Source organism: Chelonoidis abingdonii, chromosome 2 (genome assembly GCF_003597395.2).
Source record: "Chelonoidis abingdonii isolate Lonesome George chromosome 2, CheloAbing_2.0, whole genome shotgun sequence".
In the NCBI taxonomy this organism is placed as follows: domain Eukaryota; kingdom Metazoa; phylum Chordata; order Testudines; family Testudinidae; genus Chelonoidis; species Chelonoidis abingdonii.
The window spans coordinates 301,953,638-301,974,851 of record NC_133770.1 but is presented as its reverse complement, the minus strand read 5'-3'; the positions used below and the strand labels follow the sequence as shown (position 1 = coordinate 301,974,851).

General features: G+C 59.3%; 1 protein-coding gene across 1 annotated transcript in view; it reads right to left on the bottom strand.

Annotated features, from left to right (window-relative positions):
• The window catches only part of OPLAH (5-oxoprolinase, ATP-hydrolysing), a 59,099-nt gene extending 46,472 nt beyond the window's left edge, over nucleotides 1-12,627 (bottom strand). The window contains 10 exon segments of the mRNA XM_075063406.1: nucleotides 764-876; nucleotides 1,386-1,654; nucleotides 1,734-1,801; nucleotides 3,218-3,356; nucleotides 4,599-4,764; nucleotides 5,195-5,390; nucleotides 5,850-5,973; nucleotides 6,235-6,349; nucleotides 9,918-10,109; nucleotides 12,420-12,627. Coding sequence (XP_074919507.1) covers nucleotides 764-876; nucleotides 1,386-1,654; nucleotides 1,734-1,801; nucleotides 3,218-3,356; nucleotides 4,599-4,764; nucleotides 5,195-5,390; nucleotides 5,850-5,973; nucleotides 6,235-6,349; nucleotides 9,918-10,109; nucleotides 12,420-12,593 — 1,556 coding nt within the window. The 5' untranslated portion in view covers nucleotides 12,594-12,627.
• Between the last annotated feature and the right edge of the window lie 8,587 nt (nucleotides 12,628-21,214).

The window sequence follows — 21,214 nt, the reverse complement described above, 5'->3', positions numbered from 1 at the left end:
CCCCCCGGCTCCCCACTCCCAGAACCCGGCCCTGCTTCCCCCCGGCCCCTGACTCCCAGTGCCTGGCCCTGCTCCCCCGGGCCCTGCTCCCTCCGGCCCCCCACTCCCAGAGCCCTGGTCCCACCAGTCCCCTCTGCTCCTGTGTCCACTCCCCCTGGTTCCTTCTGGGGCCCCCTGCTCCTACTGGCCCCCTTCTGGGCCCCACTCCCAGACCCCCGCCCTGCTCCCCCCGGCTCCCCACTCCCAGAACCCGGCCCTGCTTCCCCCCGGCCCCTGACTCCCAGTGCCTGGCCCTGCTCCCCCGGGCCCTGCTCCCTCCGGCCCCCCACTCCCAGAGCCCTGGTCCCACCAGTCCCCTCTGCTCCTGTGTCCACTCCCCCTGGTTCCTTCTGGGGCCCCCTGCTCCTACTGGCCCCCTTCTGGGCCCCATGTCCCAGTGCCTGGTCCTGCTCCCCCCAGCCTCTGACACATCCAGCAGCAGGGACACCAAAATCAGCAAACTGTGACCCTACCAAAATGAGCCAGCCCACTCTGTAGCATCCAGCAGAGCCCCCAACACAGCCACAGGGCGCCCCAGAGAGTCACAGGGCTAGCATCCCCACCCCCGCCCTGCCGAGCCCTGTGGGGCTCTCTGTACCTGCCCTCCCTACGCAGACCCCCAGAGCCAGGAGAGAGACCTGGGAAGTGTCAGCCCCCCCGACCCCCCACGGGCTCTCTGGGCCCTGGCAGACACGATGCCCTCCGCCAGCTCCCCGGTACGTACCTGTGAATGAACACCCTCTTCATGCCTAGTGCACGGGCAATGGCGCAGGCGTGCTGCCCCCCTGCACCCCCAAAGCAGGCCAGTACATGGTGCGAGGTGTCGTGGCCTCTCGCCTGCCAGAACCACAGGAAGCGTCACCCACAGGGACAGCAAACCAAGCCACCCATCCCCCCTCAGTGAGACTCCCCCCCTCCAGACTCAGGGATCCAACCCCTCCCCCGGGGAACAGAGCCCCTCCGCCTCCAGCGAGACCCAGGGAACCAACCCCCCACCCCAGGAACTGAGCCCCCCCACCCAGCGAGCCCCAGAAACCTTCCCCACCCCTGGGAACAAGTCCAGGGGAACCCTTCCCTCTCCTGCAGGCAGGGTGGGGCTGCACTTGGCCAGTCACCAGCCTAAGGAGGCTCAACTCTGTGCTGGGGAGTGCTGGGTGCCCTGCAGCAGAGCCCATGCACGGAGCCTGGCTCTGCTCCCAATGCAGGCAGGGGAGCAGGGGTGGGGGACTCCTGGGCATTTGCCCAGGGGGTGGGGGGAGGAAAGATGCCCTGTCAGCTCTGGGGAGAGGCGAGGATAGGTGTCACTATTGAGGGGCTGATAGGCTGCAGCACTGTCCCGCCCCTACCTGGGTCAGGGAGCGGATGGGCCGGCACATGGCCTCGTTGGCCACCTGGATGAAGCCCATGGCCACCTCCTCCACGGTGAGAGGGGAGCGGGGGCCTGACACCTGGCTGGCCAGGAAGGCGTTCACGCGGGCAGTGAGCTCCTGGAAGCTCTGCAGGGTGGCGTCCTGTGACAGCGGCTGGTCCTCACCCGGCCCGAAGATGTGGGGGAAATAATGGGGCAGCAGGCGGCCCAGGCACAGGTTGGCATCGGTCACTGTCAGGGGCCCCCCTGCAAGGACAAGGGGTCAGTCGCTGCCGCTCACCAGCCCACCCGGACACGTCCCGGCACAGCAGAGCCCCGGCCTCACCCTTCCTGTAGCAGGTGGGGCCAGGATGGGCCCCCGCGGACTCGGGACCAACCACAAATAGCCCAGACCTGGTGGGGAGAGAAGGGAGACGCGTTACTGCAGCGCGGCCCTGGGGTGGACAGGGCAGTCCCACGCAGCGGCATCACCATCACCCTGCATTTGGGGCAGGAAATGAAGGAGAAGCCTGTGCCCAACTGAGGGCACATGGGCAAGAGGGAGGTAGGAAAAGGGTGACCTAGATCGGACCCAGGTAGGGACAGTACGGGTCACGCGCCAGCCCCGGGAAGTACCAGAAGCCCTGTTAGGTGCCCCTAGTGCCAGGCTGGGGCATCGGGGACAGACCTGGGGGATAGCGCCCCCTACTGAGCCCCCCTCCCCCGGCAGCACAGAGCCCCTAGTGCCAGGCTGGAGCATTGGGGCACAGACTGGGGGAGAGCGCCCCCTACTGAGCCCCCACCGGGGAGCACAGCGCCCCCAGAGCCAGGAGGGGGAATCAGGGACAGACCCATGGGATAGCGCCCCCTACTGAGCCCCCTCGACAGCACAGCGCCCCTAGAGCCAGGCTGGGGTATCGGGGTCAGACCCGGGGGATAGCGCCCCCTACTGAGCCCCCACCGGGGAGCACAGCGCCCCTAGAGCCAGGCGGGGGCATCGGGGACAGACCTGGGGGAGAGCGCCCCCTACTGAACCCCCCCGGCAGCACAGCGCCTCTAGCGCCAGGCTGGAGCATTGGGGCACAGACTCAACGGAGAGCGCCCCCTACTGAGCCCCCACCGGGAAGCACAGCGCCCCTAGTGCCAGGCTGGAGCATTGGGGCACAGACTGGGGGAGAGCGCCCCCTACTGAGCCCCCACCGGGGAGCACAGCACCCCTATAGCCAGGCTGGGGCATCGGGGTCAGACCCAGGGGATAGCGCCCCCTACTGATGGAGGGGAAATGGGATGCAGCACGGCCCCCAGTAGTAGCCGAGTGTGTGTAGATCTCGGAGCTGCCCTGACGCTGCTGAGCTGGTGGGGCGCCACGTTACACCCCTAGCTCGGGGAGGGGAGAAGGAGCTGAGACGGGGCTGGAACCAGGACGGCTCTTCTGTGAGCCAGGAATGGCCGATGTCCAGGGGCCGGATGCTGAAGCTCAAAGCACAGCCCCTCGGCCAGGAACATCAGAGCGCTTGGAACAAGAACAGCCCATCCAGTCTCTTGAGCAGCAAGCGAAGCAGCCCCCAGAGCCAGCCCCACAGTGCCCTTGCCATTCGGGTCCCAGCCCCACACTCGGGGGCCCTCTCCTGGCCCACAAGCAGGACTGGGGTTGCTAGGCCTGGACGGGTGTCACTGAGGGGTGTGGGAGGCTCACCCCCTTTGTCAGGCGAGTCAGGGCCCCACAGCAGCAGAAGTGGAACTTGGAGCCCCACCTGAGCCAGCCCGGGTTCCTGAACCCCACCCTGGAGGAAGCTCCCCAGGAATGGCAGAGCAGGGAAGGGCACCCACCGGAAGAAGAGCATGGAGCCACCGCCAGCCGCCACGGTGTTGATGTCCAGCTGGGGGGCCTGGATGCGGATCCCAGCCGTGGTCGCCTCGAAGACGTGCTCGTACTCACCGGCGTAGCGGCTGACGTCTGTCGACGTGCCTGCGGGGGTCACAGCTCAGCCACTTGCCCCAGGCCCCAGCCAAGGCCTGGGTCAGAGCTGGCTCCATTCCCAGGGCCTGCAGCCTGCCCGGGGCAGGGCGACACAGGGCGCCTGGGGGGGCAAGTGGGGCAATTTGCCCCAGGCCCTGGGCCCCACAGGGACCCCCACGAGAGTTTTTCAGGGCCCCTGGAGCAGGGTCCTTCACTCTCTCCAGGGGGCCCAGAAAACTCTCACAGGGCCTGGGCCCTCAGAACTTCTTCTGCTCCAGATCTTTGGCAGCAATTTGGCAGCGGGGGTGGTCCTTCCACTCCGGGACCTGTCACTGAAGTGCCCGAAGACCTGCGGCAGGGAATCCTTCCGCCCCGGGACCCACCGCCGAAGTGCCCTGAAGACCCACGGCGGGGGATCCTTCCGCCCCGGGGACCCACCGCCAAAGTGCCCCGAAGACCCGTGTTGGGGGGGTCCTTCCACTTCAGGACCTGTCACCAAAGTGCCCCAAAGATCTGCGGCGGGGGATCCTTCCACTCCGGGACCTGTCACCAAAGTGCCCAAAGACCTGCAGTGGGGGATCCTTCCGCCCCAGGACCCACCGCCGAAGTGCCCTGAAGACCCACGGCGGGGGATCCTTCCACCCCGGGGACCCACCACCGAAGTGCCCCGAAGACCCGTGTTGGGGGGTCCTTCCACTCCGGGACCTGTCACCAAAGTGCCCCGAAGACCTGCGGCAGGGGGTCCTTCCACTCTGGGGCCTGTCACCAAAGTCCCCCGAAGACCCACGGTGGGGGATCCTTCTGCCCCAGGACCCACTGCCGAAGTGCCCCGAAGATCCGTGGTGGGGTGGTCCTTCCACCTCGGACCCACAACCGAAGTGCCATGAAGACCCATGGTGGAGGGATCCTTCCGCCCCGGGACCCACAGCTGAAGTGCCCCGAAGACCCATGGTGGGAGGGTCCTTCCACCCGGGACCCACCGCCAAAGTGCCCCAAAGACCCATTGTGGGGGGTCCTTCCGCCCCGGGACCTGCCGCCGTGTGCCAGGTCTTTGACGGCCCCAGGCCCCCTGAATCCTCTGGGCGGCCCTGGGGCAACATCCCAGCTTCCCCGGCCCCTGCCCAGCACCGGGCCTCGCCTGCCCTAGGGGAGCCCATCTGGGAGAGCCAAGGTCCCCCGCCGCGTGCAAAGGAGCTCAGACCCTCCCCACCCCAGTCACAGGGAGAGACCCCTCCCGCAGGTGGCACCTACCTCCCATGTCGAAGCCGATCACAGGCTGCCCATCCTCCTGGCTGTAGGTGGTGATTGCGTAGCCCACAACGCCGCCGGCGGGGCCAGACAGGATGGCCCGGGAGCCACTGAACTGCCCCATGGGGGTCAGGCCCCCATCGGAGCGCATGAAGAGCACCTGGGTGTCCTGCAGGGGGAGCCAGAGACAGCAGGTGAGCCTGGAGCCAGGTGGGACGAGGGGATAGGGCCCTGCATGGACTGAGGGCAGGAGCAGGAACCGGGGTCCCCAGCTGGGCGACAGGCAGTGCCAGGGCGGGTTCACAAGACCAGCAGAACCGGGACAGGCCCTGGGACAGAGGCTGGAGCCAGGTAAGGGCTCTGGGATGTACCCCAGGCAAGGAGAGGGGCCCTGGCACAAGGAAACGGACCAGGCACAGAAGAAGGGAGCAGATGAGTCCATGTGGAGGAACTGGGAGTGGCCATGTGGGGAGGTGACGAGCCACGTCTGCCTGGGTGGGTGGGGCAGCCCCAAGGGGCTGTTCAGGGCAATGCCCGCCGAGCCGCTGGGGCAGTCAGGGCACGGCAGGCCCCTGGAGGCGATGTGCTGCCACGCTCACCTGGAGCTGCTGGTTGAAGCTGGCACGGAAGCCATCGAGGTAGCGGTGGATGCAGGGGGTCAGATAGGCGTCGGTGCAGGCGGTGTACCCGCGTGGCACCACCCGCACCATGGGCATCACCGAGGAGGACAGAGACACGTGCTGGAAGCCCAGCTCCCGGGCCAGCGCCCCCACCTGCTGCTCATGTGCTGGCCAGCTGCCAGGGAGAGAGAGTGGAGTCAGGGGCCTGGGGAGAGCCATGGGGCAGGGGCACCCGTTTCCCCAGAGCAGGGCACCCCCGCCCCAAGCCAGATGGGAAAGATTCCCAGCCCCCTGGGGAAGGGCCATGCTAGCAGCTGAGCAGCGGCGCCGATGGGACACCGAGCCGGGCAGTGCCCAGCGTGGGGGTGGCACAAGGCTGACCTGTTCCCCAGGCACATACCCAGCCCAGCCTTGGGTCTGGAGGTGCAGGCTCCAGCCCCGAGTGGCTCCGAGCACCTCGGTACCAGCACCCACTCGGGTCTAGGCTGAGCCCAGTGCTCATCTCACCCCTGCCCGTGTCTGCCCCGTGCCCTTGGGGATGCCCCCATGTCCCCCCCAGCATGTCACCGCACACCTGCTCCACTTGGGGCCATGTAGGCTGCAGGGGGCCCAGCACCCACGCGGAGGGACTCACGCGTAGGAGTGCAGGAGCACCACGGCCAGGCTCCGGATCCCCAGCGCCAGCAGCCGCTGCAGGTCTCTCCGCAGCATGGCCAGGTCCACAGGGCGCTGCACCACCAGCGAATCCCCCGTCACACCTGGGGAGAGGACGGAGCCACGGTAAAGGGGCCCACGCATGCAAACCGCAGCCCCAATCCCCCCCTGGAGGCCACAGGGCAGAGGGACAGAGAGCAGGACAACGTGGGGAGGGGAATTGGGGCACTGAGGAGACACCAAAGGCACACGGCTGAACCCCCTCCATGGCACTGCCCTGGGTATGCACCGGGGCAGGGGGGCGGTCCAGCCGGCCCTTACTGCCCCCTGCCTCTGCTGCCCTCTGGCCAGCTCCAAACACCAACCTGAGAGCGCCTGGCCAGGGTCGGCCCCACGGAACTGGCAGCCGGCGCGGTGCAGGATCAGCCGCTCGTCCACCTCAACCACCTGCTCATACAGCACTTCGGGCACTGCCACCTCCTGGGGAACCGACAGAGAGGGGCTCGGTCACTGCCAGGCTGGGGGGCTGGAGTGTAGAGACCAGCCCCAGGGCAGGGCCAGTCATGCACCCCCCACATGGTCTGGGGCAGACCCAGGGATTGGCTCTCGTCCTACCACGCTAGGGGGCAGGGGGCTTATCCTCCCCCTCCTGGCTGCAGTTCACTCCACCTCTCTGGTCTCCTGCTGCCACCCCCCACCCTCCAAGCGCTTTCCTCGGGGGCTAAAGGGGTTGTACATTGGGGTCCCCACCCCTGCCACGTCCTGCCACACCTCAGTGACCCAGGTCTCTCTCCGCTGCTCCGGCTCCCCACAACTCCTGCCCACCACCCGCCCACCCCTGGTGAGGGGCTAAGTCCCAGGCCCTGCTCTCACCAGGACCCTTTGACTCAGCCTGGACCCCTGACATGGGAGGCCCCCAGTTCAGCCTCAGGAGCTTCCCCCTTCCAGATGGTCCTGGAGGCAACTTCCTAGCCCTGGCTCCAGCTCCGGCTCCAGCTCTGGCTCCTTGCTGCAGTCAGTCAGGGCCTCACCAGGACCAGCTGCTCAGGGCTCCAGGGCTCTGATCTCTCCCTCCCAACCCAGCGTCCCAGCGGCACCATCACACAGGAGTTTAACTCCTCTCGCCCCAGAGAGGCTAAGGGTACGTCTACACAGCAAACCACCCGCAGTACCGGCTCAGGACCTGGGGCAGCTGCCTCAGGCCCGTGCTACGGAGCTAACAGTAGCAGAGCAGACGTTCCCACTTGGGCTGGAGCCGGGCTGACCCGGCGCGGGGGTCTCGGATCCTAGTCTTCAGCCCAAGGTGTGAGGAAGTGGAAATGTTCTGGCTGTGTTCTGTGAATGCTGAGTGGGGAGTATTGACCTGGGAAGGTTGCAGGGGAGTTTTGCTGGGAGGCCTGCACTGGGGAAGGGAGGATACCTGAGCATGTAACAGAGAACCCAGGAGGGGGGTTGGAGGCCAGGTAACACCTCTGTCCAAGACACTGGACAAAGGCTGAGGGAGGAGCCAGGGGGAGGCTGAGTGAGAGGCTGGAGGGAGTTTCAGTTTGGAGCTGGCTGGGAAATGGAGGGGAGCCCCGACGAGACTTAGGCTTCCCAACAGGGCTGTGGCCTCCTTAGGGCCCTAGATGGACCTAACTAAAGGGGGTCCTGTTGTCTGTATTGGCAAGACCTGTTTTGGACCGCGTTCCTGTTGTCTAAATAAACCTTCTGTGTTACTGACTGGCTGAGAGTCACGTCTGACTGCGGAGCTGGGATGCAGAACCCTGTGGCTTCCCCAGGACCCCGCCTGGGTGGGCTCGCTGTGGGAAGCGCACAGAGGGGCAGGGGATGCTGAATGCTCCAAGGAGAGACCCAGGAAGGTGGAAGCTGTGTGAGATTGTTGCCCTGCAGACAGTCTGCTCCAAGGGAGAGGAGGCTCCTGAAAGTCCTGCCTGGCTTTGTGGGGAGCAGTTCTAGAGCATCGCCTGGGGACTCCATGACACAAGCCCAAACGTCTGCACTGCGTGTGGAGCCCGGGGCCCTGAGTCAGCCGACCCACTGTGCGGACATACCCGAAGGGAGACAGTGGGTCAGTCCAGTCCCACCAGACCCTTCCATCTAGAACAGGCCCCAGAGCTGAGAGCCAGCACACAACCCCCACTCCCCAGGCACTCAGTGACCGAGCCACCTGGACTGGGGCTCTCTGGGGTCACCCCTGGGGTGCGTGGTCATTTCCCCCAGCCACATGCCTCCAGGTAGCCGCCCATCAGCACCCACCAGAGACACCTGGAGAGCTCCCCAGGCTCTATCTGTAGAAGCTCAGAGATCAAAGGGTTTTGTGAAGAGGCAGCTCCTTCCCCTGGGTTGGCGGGGCAGGATGGGTCACTGCAGAAGAAACCCAGGAGATTAAAATAACAAGGAGTCTGGTGGCACCTTAAAGACTAACAGAATTATTTGGGCATAAGATTCCGTGGATAAAAAAGCCACTTCTTTGTTGTTTTTGTGGATACAGACTGTGACAAAGTGGGAATGTTCTTAATGTTTTCTCTAAAAGCAGCAGAGAGTCTTGTGGCACCTTATAGACTAACAGACCTATTACAGCATGAGCTTTCGTGGGTGAATACCCACTTAGACAGATGCATCCGACGAAGTGGGTATTCACCCACAAAAGCTCATGCTCCAAAATGTCTGTTAGTCTATAAGGTGCCACAGGATTCTTTGCTGCTTTTACAGATCCAGACTAACATGGCTACCTCTCTGATACTTGAATGTTTTCTCTGAATACTGTGTGGGTGCCTCAGTTTCCCCTATGCATTTCTTAAGTCTCTAGGTGGTGGGATAAGGGTGTGCGATTGTTGCAGAGCCCTAGAGGGCAGGAGTGTGCAAGGGTCTGCACAGAGAATGGCTAACACCCTGTCTCCTAAATCTTAAAGACTAAATCTGTTAGTCTTTAAGGTGCCACAGGACTCCTTGTTGTTTTTGTGGATACAGACTAACAGGGCAACCCCCTGATACCTGACACTCTGTCTCCTGGCCACTGACAGCCTGGGCCTCACCTGCAAAGGTGCCAACTGAAGGTGTTGGAGAACAAAGAGATCAGGTGGCCTCCTGGCCCTGGAAAGAGACAAAGGCCAAAGGAGGGGCTGGAGAGTTTCAGTCTGGAGCTGGCTGGGGAAATGGAGGGGAGGCCAGACAGGCCCCTGGCCTCCCCTGGCCCCACAAGATGGACCTGACTGAGGGGGTCCAGTTGTCTGTATCTGCAAGACCTGTCTTGGACTGTGTTCCTTTTGTCTAAATAAACCTTCTGTGTTACTGCCTGGCTGAGAGTCTTGCTGAATCGCAGGAAGCCGGGGGTGCAGGGCCTGGTCTCCCCCAAACTCTGTGACACTTAGAGATCAATGGATTTTGTGGAGAGGCAGCTCCTTCCCCTGGGCCGGGGGAGAGGAGGGAGCTGCAGGAGAAACCCAGGAGATTAAAAGCTCAACCCAGACCGTGTGCAAGCAGCAGGGGTGGGGGAGCCTCATGGCAAGAGTTGGGAGGATCTGTGGGTAGGGCTGGAGCAGCCACAGCTGCCACGTGGCCCCACAGCCAACCGAGTGCAGATAAAGGTGGGCGGGTACTGCAGCCAGAGATTAGCTGTGGAATCCAGCCCAGACTCCTTCCAAACAATAGGCCCCTTGTACTGGGTTCCCAAGGACATTGTCTGTGGGTCAGTGGACAGGGCCCTCCCGAAGGGCAATTCCCCCAGGGCCTCAAGTGCTGGAGTCACGAGAGCACCCCGCCGACTGGAACACAGCTTGCGCTCCAGCTGCGCCAGCCAATCACCAGGTGCAGCGCACACCCCGCCCTTCCCAGCTACACCTGGCATGTGGGAAAGGGGCCCTGGGGGGCTGGTTTACTCAGAGACAGAGCAGGCAGGAGAAGCCTGCCCAGATTCCAGATGCTCCTGAACCCAGGAGCTCCTTGCCCTGGCCACACTTGGAACCCAAGGCCATACGAAGCCCTGTCAGCAGTAGGAGCCTGGCCCGGGAGAGGCACAGAGAAAGAGGCAGGACTGGGGACTCACCAGGTCAAAGATTCTGGGCCGGGCCTGGTTGCCGATGTGCAGGAGATCCCGGAAGCCCTTGGTGATCAGCAGGGCGATCCGCTCCCCCTTGCGCTCCAGCAGGGCATTGGTGGCCACCGTGGTCCCCATGCGGATCCACTCTATCTGCGATGCATCCAGAGGGTGGTCGGGGGGAAAGGGAGTGCCACATTCCTGGGGGAAGCTTCTGTCACTGCAGGCAGTCTCCTTCCACAGCCAGTAACACCCCCCATGGAGCTCAGATCATATCATGCCCATGAGCCCAGGAGAAGAGAGTCACTGTCCCTAGCTCCAAGGTGATCCAGCAAGCCAATGGAAGAGCTACAAACACCCCTGGAGCAGGGCCGGATTAACCTTTTCTGGGCCTGGTGCCAAATATATTTGTGGGCCCCCATGGAGGCAATGGAGCCTGGTGTGGGGAGGTCAGTCCCCAGAGCGATTGGCCAGCCAGGGGCAATGGGGCATGGCATGACAGGGGCGGCTCTGCTCTGTCCAGCTCAGTGCACGGCACTAGGTACAAATCAGCAGTTGCCAGATGCACAGTGGCCCACCCAGCCCTGTGATGCCAGCATGTCCCTTCCCCTCGGGGATGGGCCTATGCCACTGCTCACAGCCCCCCTGCCCAACACCCCCTGACTCCCTATAGCCTGAGTCCCCGCAACTCTCTCTGCCTAGCGCCACCCCCAGACCCACCCACAAATGCACAGCGCCCTGCACAACACCACCCCTGCCCACAGCCCCACCACAACTGCCCAGCACCCCCTGTAGTAAGAGGAGGCCCTGAGATATAAACCTTGGTACCAGAGGCCTGGCATGAGGCCTGAGCTAAAGTAATGGTCAAGACTTTGCTAACATAAAGCAAAGTGAAGCTGTGAGCCAGAGGCAGGCCCTGCCCACAGAAGCTGGCAAGGAAAGGGCTGATGCTGCAAGAAGATACGTACCTAAAAGGTACTGGACACCAGATATCAGAACATTCGCATACTTGTACACTCCACACAGATAACAGGGAACAGGTCGACCCATCCCAACGACAGGGCCAAAAGGGTACTATGGTGGATAGAGTTGTTTTGTTCCAACCAACATGTACAAGGTGAGAGGCGGCACCTTACTGCAGAGAAGGGTTGTACCTTGCTCCGGGGAGGGGTTGCACCTCATACGTCAGGACTGATGTGTAGCTTGTTTGTACCTGTTTATAAGAATGCATCCCTGGGGCGGTGTCTTTGTCCAGCCTAGGGGGCAGTGGAAAGTCCCACCACTGATTGAGCTGAGTCCATTGCCAGGGGGCACATACTCGTAGTACGTCCCGTAGAGTAAAATCTAGAGGGAACTATCATTGTGCTTCGTTTGACAATAAACCTGGCCGGGTGCCTTCGTACCTTACTAGACTCTGTGGTCATTGGGGGTTCTCTCGGGATCTGCTGTGTCAGCGATCTGCGCCGAGAAGGGGCAGCACACAAAAGGAACACATGCACGCAGCCGATTGATATCAACATTGAACAGAGCAAAGCACCACGCGGGTAGCATCTGACAACACCCCCCATTCCCTAGTGCACACTTCCATCATCAGACGCCACACAGACCCACTACTCCATGACCTGCCTCCCGGCTGCACTCACTGACTCTGCTGGGAGGCGACTGTGTCTGCCTGGCTGAGCTGGCAGTGTAGCCAGGGCTGGTCCTGGGGCCAGGAATCGCTCTGGTCCCTCGGGAGTGGTGCAATCAGCCAGGCCAGGACTTGCCCCGGCTGGGCTCCCTTAAGACACACTTGCCTGGAGGGGCCCAGCCAATCCCCCGCCCAACTGGCTGAGACTGGCCAGGCTTCTGCACCAGCCCCAGGTGGCTCAGCTCCCGGGAGCCAGGCAGGGCCCCACAGGTGATGGGAAGCAGAGACTGCCTGGAGCAGCAGGGGATAGGGCCAGGTAGCAGAGAGGAGCCCTCGGCCAGCTGGTGGGTGGGGGGAGCCAGCGGGGTCCCGGGGCACAGTGCAAGCAGAGCAGGCTGGGGCCCCTTCTCAGCATGGGCCCAGCCCCACGGAGCCACTGGTGCCATTATAAACCTGGCCCTGCCCGGGAGCCAGCCTGGCTTCCCAGCCAGGGCTAAGCTGGGTGGCCCTTCATGAGCCATGACCCGGTGCAACCAAGGGCTCCCCTCCTCCCTCAGGCAGACCCAGGCCTTGGGGAGAACAGGGGGTGCTGGGCCCCCAGGGGACAGATCTGTCAGGAGATCACCCCCCTCCCTCAGCAAATCGCACCCCGGGCCCCCTTCCTGCAGGAAACCCAGCTGGGCCGGGTCACACGGAGACCGGCCCAAGCACTGGCAGCGGGGCAGAGCCACAGGGAGCTGCTGCGATCCCGGCAGCCGGGCGTGCAGGAGCCAGGCGGGGCGAGAAGCTGCCCAGGCGGCTCTGGGCTACTGGGGCCAATTTGGGGTCAGTGGCCGGTCCTGGCCGGGACTGACACGTCCTAGCCCGGGCCCTGCCCTCACCTCCTGCAGGACGCGGCGGATGCCCTCCGTGGGCGCATCGCGGTAGCTGGCCGGGTTCTCGGACAGCAGCTTCATCACGCGGACGCGCCCCCCGGGGCAGCGGGCAAAGATGTCGGTGAAGGTGCCCCCGCGGTCGATGGCGAACTGGAACTTGCCGGGGCTCGGCAGGGTCATGGCTGGGGGCGGCGGGAGGGGAGCCGAGGGCCGGGCAGGGAGCAGGGCGCTCCGGGCAGAGGAGAAGGAGCAGCTGGCTCCGGGCACAAGCCCTGGGGTGAGCGGTCAGGTCCTCTCCCGGAGCCCGGCTTAGCCCGGCGCCGCCCCGCTCCCCGCCCCGCCTGGCACCGGAGAGGCGTCGCGCTGGGGCCGGGGGGTGCGCTCCGTGGGGCTGGGAGCCAGGAGGCGGGGCTGGAGGCGCTGGAGAGGGGGCGAGGCTGGACGGGCTGCAGCGGCGGGGGCTCTCGCTGCGCTTGGATCGCTGCGGCTGCCGAGCCCCGCTGCAGGCTCCAGCCCCGCGAGCTTCTCCGCCCGGACTCGGTGAGTCCGCACCCGATGGCCCGGCCAGAATTCACCGCTCGGCCCAGCGCTGCGCGGCGCAACCCCGAGCGCTTGCGGGCAGGGACTCGCCTGGCCCCGGCCCCGGGCCCCCCTGCGGCCAGCCGGCGCCCGGAGCGGGTTACCGGGGGCCGGGGCTGCTGCGGGAGCGGCCGGGTCGCTGCAGTGCGCTGGAGGAGTCTCGCTGAGCCGTGGGGCCGCGGTGATCCGGTGTTTGGGAGGGAGAATGGGGCGGGAGCAGAGGGGGTTGGAGGGACACTGAGGCAGTGGATGGAAATGGAGCACTGGTGGTTGGGGTAGGGGTGGGTAGGGGGGAGGGACGGCTGCGGATGGGGGGGTGATGAAGTGGGATTTTTTGGTAATAATGTTAAGGCTTGTGTGTGCCTCAGTTTCCGCTGCAGCTGCACTGTTACCTGGGGGTGGGAAGGGGTCTTTGCTCTCCAGGGAGGCTGTGGGAAGTGGGTGATTTTCTTGGTTTTTATGTGTTTTCCAGTGGGTTGCATGCGCAGGGGGTGGGGCTCAGTGTCCCCCGGTGTTACTGGTTTAAGGAGGGGAGGGGAGAGGGAGTTGGTTGGTACAGAGGACTGGGGTGACCAGACGTCTGGATATTTCGCTCTGCCAGCAGCACTAGGGGTTTTTTTGCTCCGCCGGCGGGATCCTTCCCCCCCCCCGCCCGCCCCATGTGTCACGATATTTTCTGCATCTCATCTGGTCACCCTACAGAGGAGAGGGAACTTGGGACCCAGGCCAATGGTCAGGACGAGGGATCGCCCAGCGACTGGTGACTCAGAGACCCAGCTCAGGAGTCACAGCTGGTTCTGGTCAGTGGAAGGACAATGGGCTGTGGGGAGAGGACCCCGGTGACCTGACCAGCTGGTTCCAGCCAGAGGGGCCAGAGGACAGAAGGGAGGAGAGGAGACCCAGGTGACCTTGTTTCCCTGGAGAGAAGACAATGGACAGAGGGGACTTGGGGCTGGGGATATCAGAGGCCCAGCTGGGAAGCAGGGGGGCTCCAGGCTGCAGAGGGGGAGCAGGCAGAGCCCACCTGGCTGCAGGGGGACTGGGACCTGCTGAGGGAGGCCAGGCCTGAGGCCCTGAGAGTTTCCTGTGCTGGGTTCAACTCTCAATAAACCCTCCTGTGTTACGCTGGCTGAGAGTCACTCCGGTCTAGAGAACAGGGTCACATTATTCCCTTTGGGAGTGGAGGCCTCCCAGGGATCCAGAGTGAGGGTAGTCCCTGAGGGGGCCCATGGCAGAGACAGACGTGCTAAGGCTCAGAGAGGTGCGGCTCCAGGAGGTGGAGGGACCTGACCCCGAGAGAGAGTGGACCCCCGAGAAGGGCTGTCGCTCTGAAGGGGCACCCCCCACAGGGCCACGAGTGGGCACGATCTATGAGTCCGTGACACAGGTGAAGAGACAAATGTGGGTGGCACCCAGCTATCTGGGTCTTGCTCCCCATATCACTGGACCCTCTGAAAAGCCAATGGCAAATCCAACTACCAGGACATCGATACCTAGCCCCCAACACCCCAGAGCAACAAGGACTTCCCAGCCTCTCCTTCAGGAAGCTGAACAATAATCTCCCAGCTCAAGATCTAAGCACTAGGGAGGTAGGGAGCAAGTGCTGGCTGCAGGAAGCAGTCTGGGCTCTCGTCAGGAGGGGGGGCAGACAGAACTTGACCCAAGGGTTCACAGCAGTGTGGCTGGGCTCTGGGCCGAGCATAGTTGACTGTGCTGTAACTGTCAATTCCCTTGTGACCAAGTGGGAATTTTTCATATTTTGGATGAGTATTGTGTGTGCCGCAGTTTCCCCCATGTGTTGCATGATTAACTGGGTGGGGGGAAAAGGTGGTTTACTCATTGCAGAGACCCAGGTGTGACTTTCTGGGGCCTGACCCCATGGAGAGCCAGGCAAAGACAATGACCACTCCACTTGCCCTGACATTGGTACCTAGCAACTGAGGACCATGGATGACCGACTCTCCACAGGAAGCCAGCTGGGTGTGATTGTTAGAGAGCTTATTCCTTCACCCTCCCACTTCCCTGGTCCTTCTTGCATGAACAGAGAACAACAAGACCTGAAATCTGAAGGTGCAAACAATTCAATGTTTATTGGGGTGAACTTCCAGCAAGCTTAAATCCAAGTTCCTTTTCCTTATTTTCAAATCCCAACTGACTTCCTGTTTGCCCCTAATTTATATAGTAATATTCTCAGCTATACCTTAACCAATCATTCTACTCAAATTAACCTAACCAATCCTAACGTATTGTAACATGATTAGCTAACCAATTATATCCCACCACCTTCATTAGTTTACACCCAGCAAAATTCATTATACAGCAGACAGAAACAATCACCGAACCAGACAGAGACCATGCAAATAAACATACAAAACAATGCAGAAGTGAGGATTTCACAACTACATCTATACAGACATAAGGGTTCTCCAGCTGTGTCTGATACGTGAATTCTTACCAGACACAAAACTATCAAACTAAATTTTCCTTCACATCTTCTAGGCTCTTCCCTTTCTCTGGAGGTGATAGATCGGATCCCCTTCCTAACAGCCCCAGGTTGCCTTATTTCAATGTGACTAAACAGAGCCTCAGACTGTCACAGTGAGAGAAGGCTCTTACACAGACACAATCAAAATCATTGCCTTTCCTTTATACCTCTGTAACTAGCTAAGTGATAAGAATACACCTAAATTCTTAAAGTATAGGCCTTTGCAGACAGCCCTGAATAGCTATACCAGGGGAGGGATAGCTCAGTGGTTTGAGCATTGGCCTGCTAAACCCAACGTTGTGAGTTCAGTCCTGGAGAAAGCCACTTAGGGATCTGGGGCAAAACCAGTACTTGGTCCTGCTAGTGAAGGCAGGGGGCTGCACTCAACCTTTCAAGGTCCTTTCAGGCCTAGGAGATAGGCTATCTCCATTAAAAAAAAATATCCTAACAGTAATCAGCTGGAGAACAAAGGGCTGGGAAGGAGGCCAGGTTAACAAGGACAGGCCAGAGGGAGTTAAGTGGGGGGCTTCTGGACTGGGACCCCCAACTGATTCAAGCTTCACAGTGATGAGAACCCAGCTCTCTCTTGGTACAGCCTTCTGACCCTGACTTGTGGGATCAGTGACAGTTTTCTAAACCTGACTTTTATAATCAAATTTAAGTTAGATTGAATATTATCACTGTTGTTTGTTTGGCTCCCCCATGATTATTACCAGCAATAAATAACTTCCAAGGTTAAGCTGGTTACTTCTCTCTCTCCCGCACCCCCCATAGGTGTTTTTTGGCTTCCTCATTCACTCTGCAGCAACACTCCTCGTACCTAAGCTAAAGATCTCTGCAGAGCTCAAAATCCTGTGGGGTTTGCTCATCAAGTGGGTTACTGCCAGAACAATTATAACATGAAAGTGGGGATAGGGACGTGCTAAACCTGGGACATACGAGAATGGCACCGTTGAAGTGCTGCTCCACCCAGTCTGCTGAGTCCAGGGGCACATGACGGTGGCAGCTTGGAAGTGCTGCTTGACCAAGCCTGCTCAGGCAGGCTCTATTCCGGTGCGGTGCCCATGGCAGATGAGGGTGACGGCTTGGAGGTGCTGTTTGACCCAACCTGCTGAACGCAGGGACATGTTAGGGGACGGCTTGGGAGTGGTGATTAACCTGGTCCTCTCAGATGTGCTCTGTTAATGTGTGTGTGTGTTCATCTGACTCTGGGGCTGGAAGAACCCAGCCCAGCGGAGCCGAGGTCCTGCAGAATCGCTCCACTGGGAGGGAACTTGCAGCAGGGAGAAGCAGAGCGCCGTATGAGAACATTGGTGGCATAAGCAGCACATGGATAGAGAACAGACCCCCCCACCACCACCCAAGAGTAACCCTAATAAATGAGTGTACCCCAAAGTAACGGGCAAATCTCATAACTGGACCATGTCCCTAACCAAGAAACAGGCCCAGGCCTTTACTGGGATGGTGGGGTTCTACCAGAGTTTTGCACCCGTCACAGATTCCCAGGCTGGGTGCTCTGGAACTGCTCTGAATGAAGTCAGCCAGGATTCTGGTGCAGCGTCTCCCCTCAGGGCCACTCACCAAGGCAAGGAGCCTGCTTGGCTTCAGTGCTTCCTAGGTCTGACTTCAGAGCATTCAGCCCTCGTTCACCCCGTGAGCTCCCTGCGGCAAATCCCCCTGTGTGGGACCCCCAGGAAAGACTTGTACACCCCCAAAGAGCCCTGCCCCCCAACTCCACAGTCAGCTGTGACTTCCAGCCAGCATGTAAAACAAGAGCTGTATTAGTCATCAGGAACACAGCGTAGAACAAAGCTTAGCACAGAAATCAGGAAGTTACAGCGAACTCCATCTTGTGGGGATCCAGAGCCCTGGGCTCTTCCCCTAAGTCCCAAACCAGGAGACTGACCCCTTCCATCATTGCAGTCGAGCTCAGCAGCCCCTCCTCTGTGCTTTGCCTCCTTCCGGGGCAAACAGGTCACCTGGTCTCTTTGTTCTCCAACACCTCCGGCTGGCTCCTTGTAGAGGACAGGCTCTGGCCATCAGTTGCCAGGATACACAGTATCAGCCATTCTGCGCACAGGCAGCCAGGCAGCAGTCACGCCTGCCCTCCAGGGGTCTCTGACGTGATCACACACCCTTATCCCATCACCTAGATACTTGAGTAACACACAGGGCAATGGTTCCCAAACTGGGGTTCACATAACGTTACAGGGGGGTCACCAGAAAAATTTCCCCTAATGGCGGCCAGTGGACCCCAGGCATGGGAGGCAGCAGGTGGGACCTGGCTGCAGGGCTGACAGCCCGAGCCCCATGGAGCACTGAATAGACAGCCGAGCCCCGGTGGTCAGTGGGGACCGCTAGCCCGAGCTCAGTGGAGCACTGAGTGGGCAGCCCAAGCCCTGGTCAGCGGGGTCCATCCACCAAGCCCCACAGAGTGCAGAGCCAGCAGCCCAGACCATGGTGTGGGGCCAGCAACCTAAGCCCCATGGTGGACAGGGCAGCAGCTGAAACCCCTGTCCTTGGCAGACAGGGGAAGTTGCGTGTCATGCGGGGCAGAGTGAGCAGGGGCCACGCTGTACGTGGGCAGTGGTCCAGGCTAATTTGTCCCAGTACAGCAACATTAAGGAGCCTCGGTAATTCAATATTAAGTCATTCTCTCTGGAGCGCTGTTTTGCTTCAGTGAGAGGTGAATCTTCTCGTTTTCTAGTTTGCTGGTTGTTAGGATTCTCTGTGTTATTTTATCATAACTTTTGTACACAAGTTCAATTAATAAGTGGCTGGAAAAGGAAAGTGTAAAGACACAAGAATCAGCTGGGTTTCGAATGATCATGATGGTCCTGGAAAGTCACTTACAAAGAAAAGAAAATATGACAATGATTATATAAAATATGGCTGCACGTGCATTGGTGACCAAAAACATCCAAAACCGCTGTGTGTGATTTGTGGTGATGTTCTAGCAAACAGCAGCCTGAGACCTTCTCTGCTTCGGTGTCGTATAGAAACTAGGCATCCTGCACAACTCCACAAGCCTGTTGATTTTTTCAAGCAAAAATTAGCTGGGAGGAAAAGTGACATTACCAGTTTTATATCCAAAGCAAGTACTACTGATGAAAATGCACTTGAAGCATCATACCATGTGAGCTACTGAGAAGCAATAGGATCAGAAGCCCATCCCATAACAGAGAGCTTGATTGGTCCATGTGTAAAAGATGTAGTTCATTTCAGAGCAAAGGCTGCAAAAAGGATTGACATGGTGTGACGAAGTGGGACTGTTCTTAATGTTTCCTCTGAGTACTGTGTGGATGCCTCAGTTTCTCCTATGCAGTTCTTAAGTCTCTAGGTGGTGGGATAAGGGGGTGCAATTGTTGCAGAGCAAAGGGCCGGTGTACATAAATGGCCAACACTGTCTCCTGGCAACTAATGGCCGGGGCCCTTCCCCCCTGCAAGGGGATGCTAACGGTGTTGGAGAACAAAGGAATCAGGTGACCTCCTGGCCCAGAAAAGGGACAAAGCCCAGAGGAGGAGGGGCTGGAGAGTGAGTCAGTTTGGAGCTGGCTGGGAAAATGGAGGGGAGCCCAGATAGGGCTCTGGCCTCCCTGCTCCCCCCAAGACGAACCTAACTAAAGAGGGTCCTGTTGTCTGTACCTGCAAGACCTGTCTTGGACTGTGTTCCTGTCGTCCAAATAAACCTTCTGTGTTACTGGCTGGCTGAGAGTCACATCAGACTGCAAAGTTGTGGTGCATGCAGGACCCTCTGGCTTCCCCAAGACCCTGCCAGGGCAGAATCGCTGTGGGAAGCACACAGAGGGGCATATGCTGAATGCTCCAAGGAAAGACCCAGGAGGTGAAGCCGTGTGAGCTTCTTGCCCTGCAGACAGTCTGCTCCAAGGGAGAGGAGGCTCCCCAGAGTCCTGACTGGCTTTGTGGAGAGCAATTCCAGAGCAGCACCTGGGGACTCAGTGACACATGGTACCTTTGTGCAATAATACGTTGTCATGAAGAATTAATGACATATCAAATAATGTGGAGACTACAATTGTACATAGAGTGAAAAACAGTCCATATTATGCTATACAGTTGGATGAATCAACTGAGGTAGCTAATCTAGACAAGCCCTCGCAGCAAAATGCATGCCTGAGGGACTGACGGAAGTGCTAGACAATGCAGGGAAAATGGTGAATTTCATAAAATCATGGCCAACAAATTCCAGAATATTTCACGTACTTTGTGAAGAAATGGGTAGTCTACACAATTGTCTGTTGACCCAAGTTAAATGGCTCTCATGGGGCAAAATCCTTGTGTACTTGTTTGAGCTTGTCACGGAGTCCCCGGGTGATGCTCTGGAACTACTCCACATGAAGCCAGGCAGGACTCTGGGGAGCCTCCTCTCCCTCGGAGCAGACTGTCTTCAGGGCAAGAAGCTCACACGGCTTCACCTCCTGGGTCTGGCCTCAGAACATTCAGCATCCTCTTCCACACTATGCACTTCCCACAGTGAGTCTGCCCAGGCAGGATCCTGGGGAAGCCAGAGGGTCCTGCACCCCCACTTCACTTCACAGTCAGACCTGGCTGTTAGCCAGCCTGTAAAACAGAGGTTTATTAGACAACAGGAGCATGGTCTAAAACAGAGTTTGTAGGTACAGAGAACAGGACCCCTAAGTCAGGTCCATCCGGTCCATTTCCCTAGCCAGCTCCAAACTGAAACTCTCCAGTCCCTCCTCTCTCTGTCTCTTTCCCGGGCCAGGAGGTCACCAGACCTCTTTGCTCTCCAACACCTTCAGCTGGCACCTTTGCAGGGGAGGGGGCCAGGCCATCAGTTGTCAGGAGACAGGGTGTCGACAATTCTCTGTGCAGACAGTATCACAGGGGCCCTCTTGGGCTCTGCAGCAATCACACACCCTGATCCCCCCACCTAGATATTAAGAACTGCATAGGGGAAAGTGAGGCACCCACCCAGTATTCAGAGAAAACATTAAGAACAGTCCCACTTCGTCACAGAGCTTTGAACGGAAATCCTAATTTTTTTTCCAAGAGCTGCCCTTTCCACCTTGCCAGCTGTATGGAAAGTAATGTCCGGCTCCACAGCCTAGCTTATATAGCAGATATTTGTTCAAGAATTAATTACCTAAATTTATCTCTTCAAGGTCTCACTATAAGAGTTTTCAATGTACAAGAGTGAGTTGAATCCATGATAAAGAAGTTGCAATTCTGGGGAAATGGTCAATCAAACGGAGTGTTTCAGTAATTATCATGACTTCCTGGCAGAACATAAACTTCAGCTGGATCAGTGCACTAAAACCAACATAACTGCAGACCTAAAAGGACTTGGCACAACTTCCAGGAAATACTTTCCAGCTACGTCAGGCGATGACGACTGGATTCACAACCTTTTTGGTGATACCACTTTCCCAACACAGATATCGAACACTGAGGAAAAAGAGAAATTGGTTGAAATCTCCTTCTGGTTACGAACTGAAAAGGAGTTTCAGAAATCTGTCATTGATCAACTTTTGGCTGAGTTTAAGAAACGAGTACCCCCTTCTGGCAGAAAAAGCTGCTATAGTTTTGTTACCAATTTCAACAACACGCTTATGCAAGAAAGCACATCTATCCTCCTACGCACATCTGAAAACAAAATACAGAAACAGACTTGATGCTGAACCAGACCTGAGACTTTACCTTTCTCAAGTGGTTCCGGAATTCCAAGAGCTATGCAGAGCAAAGCCACTGTATCCAT